Here is a 2,800-nt window from a genome sequence, read left to right on the forward strand (position 1 = left end):
TTTTTTTTTTTTTTTTAATCAAAGCGATAGAAACATTATGAGGAAAACCTTGTCAATTTTCCCTGGCAGTTAAAGATTTTGAAATTAGCTTACAGATATTCAAGAAGCCCATTCTTCAAGATTCCCAATTATAAGATCCACTTCCCCAGTCAATAAACTCTAATTGGATCTGGTGCGTCTCCAACATGGTAAAGGCATCAGCATTTTATTATGCAAAAAATATGGCCCTAACAGCTAAATAGTGCTTCTGTATTTAGAGAAACTGTTACAGCCTGAACATTTAATGCTGATTAAAAGGGGATTTTTACTTCTGAAATAGATTTACAATAGAACTGGTTAAAAACGGGTTCTGTTAAACTCAGAAAATTGAAGTATAAGATTTATTTATATTCTGTGATAGCTGCTATTATCATTTCAGTATCTTTAACTTTACCACAACAAAGGGCCATGATTATTAAACACATCTAGAAAGTTTGTGAGGACTACTAGTCATCTCTTTAGAATGAACAACAGCTACAAAATGGATGCCGGTGAAATTAATCCTCCTGTTCTTAGTCTTCCTTGACAAATACTTCCATGTTCAACAGCAGGGGAATGAGAAAGCTGGGTTGTCTGATCAATTGAATGGTCCCCCATGGACTATTCCCCACCACTGAGGTTTTGCTGAAATGTCTGATCAATTGAATGGCCCCCCATGGACTATTCCCCACCACTGAGGTTTTGCTGAAATCTGACATGAGCTCTTTAGACTGATTTAGGATAATGTACCTCTGTCACCTCTATTCCTTAGCCCATCATAGGTCCAGTGTTTCAACTGTCCTGTTCCCACAAAAAGAGATCTTACCTGCCCCTGGGGCAAGCAGCCAGCTATACAGGTAGCCTGCGGCCAGGGAATAGTAAAGCACTAGTCCCCTCTGCCCGTTAACCATCTCTAAGATCTGGTCAATAGTGACTGGGGAGTAGGGGTCTGAGTCCTGTTGTCCTGTTTGCCGTTCCACCAGAAGATCAGCAAATGCCCTTGTCCGTCCTCTTTCTGCCACAGCCAGAGCTTCATCATGATGGCCTAGGAGACAAGGGGATAGGCCAAGGAGTCAACAGTGAGCATGTTTAGTCAGAGACGGCCATCAGATCCAGGACAGAAATCTCACTGTCTCCCCCTTCCAATATGTGACAGAAGTTTAGTCACACTGCTTCAAATTCAACTCCCTGCTTCAGATAGGGGGTGTAGTGTCCACTTTTATAAAATCCCATGGTTTTAGATTCAGTGTGACTGGTTCTATACTACCTGAAGCCACCAGACATTCCTTGGTCTTACAGCCGGCAAAAAGAGAGCTGATCTAGTTCAGTGCAACTGCCCTCAGCTTTGCAGTTCTCTGCTCCACATTCTGAGTTGTGCTCTGACCTAGCTTCTGACACCTCATTTCCTATTCACTCGGTTCTCTGGACCTGGTGCTTTGTACTCTGGCTATCCTCTGATTTCCCTGCTCAACTTAGACTCTGAATGGACATTAGAAAAATAAGAAATAGAAGACATGTCTCCCAGCCATCTCTCTCTTTCCTCATTGCAGCCCCTCTATGCATCACATTGTCCAACCCAATCTGCCCACTTCCCCCCAAATCATACCTCCACCCCTGTATGCATGGATGTCCCTTTCCTGGGTGTGCCCTTCTCCCCTTTCCCTGACTTGTCTCAAAAAAAAAAAAAAAAGATTGTAATAGCCATCCTGCCTATCTTAATGTGAAGGACTGGTCAAGATTGAAAGAGGCACTACATGGAAAGATACCTGGTAAATTATTTAAAGCACCACATGAATAACAGGTGGCATTATTATTGTTGGAGCTGATAGCTTATTCCATTGTGGGCTTCCAAATACTTCTCTCCTCATCCCCATGGGCAAAGGGTTGAAACCACTTAAGTCTCTATTTCTTTAAAATTGCTTCTCTCTTTTAAGCTTTTCTTCAGCCTTTCAATCCAATTTCTAATCCTACTTCCTTTAAGAAACGTGTCTATAATCTACTTCAAAAGCTAATGCACCAATATGAAGGCACAAAAAAACATACAGCAACAAAGTTTCAAGTTAGGATTGTTTATCCATCCTGAAGACACGCAACACAGAGGATTTACTTGTGTCATAAATATAAATACAGAAAAGTTGCTGGAACCAGGGTCCAAAAAGAGCAGGCAAAAGCAGGAGACCAGATGCTGCAGGTCTGATAGCACTTCAAGGATGCCTTACTACCTGTGGTTGTGCTATCAGTAAAAGTGGAGACTTACATGTGCGTATGCAAATGTCTGCTTTTACTCTATTAAGTTATTAACTGGAACAGCAGGGGCAATTTCGGTGCACACTGGAAAATCAGCCTAAAAAGGCTAGACAGGCCTAACACTGTGATTTATAATAGATAAATTGTAATCCCAGGCAATGAGCACATTTAATAGATACATTTTTAAAGAGGAAACTTGAGTATTCCTATACATACAGCAAAGGACAGGTTATTGAAAAGGCCTCAACATTCAAGTTCAAAGACTTTGTTAGTTCCAAGAAATATCTCCCAGGTGACAGGAGAGTTGGAAAGGGCTGGCTGTGACAGCCCAGGTGAGGGAAAGATGTGTGCTACTCAATTGCAATGGGGCACACAGGCTTGGGAAAATCATCGCTGTCACAGCCTGGCAGGCAGACTCCAATGGCAAAAACATTAGACGGCCACATAGAAAGATGAGTGGCTAAAGAAATAGAGAGGAAACCAAGTGTCTTCTCAGGTACTTCCCCGTAGGTCACATGCTTGAACCAGGTGTCAG

At 42.0% G+C, this 2,800-nt stretch overlaps 1 protein-coding gene across 1 annotated transcript in view; it reads right to left on the bottom strand.

Annotated features, from left to right (window-relative positions):
* The window catches only part of TTC28 (tetratricopeptide repeat domain 28), a 472,107-nt gene that overhangs the window by 91,251 nt on the left and 378,056 nt on the right, over window positions 1-2,800 (bottom strand). Inside the window, exon 10 of the mRNA XM_023513262.1 lies at window positions 845-1,063. Within this exon, the coding sequence (XP_023369030.1) occupies window positions 845-1,063 (219 nt within the window). The remainder of the gene's footprint in view (window positions 1-844; window positions 1,064-2,800) is intronic.

This window comes from Otolemur garnettii, unplaced genomic scaffold (assembly GCF_000181295.1).
Source record: "Otolemur garnettii isolate 467f Iridium unplaced genomic scaffold, OtoGar3 scaffold00038, whole genome shotgun sequence".
Lineage (NCBI taxonomy): Eukaryota > Metazoa > Chordata > Mammalia > Primates > Galagidae > Otolemur > Otolemur garnettii.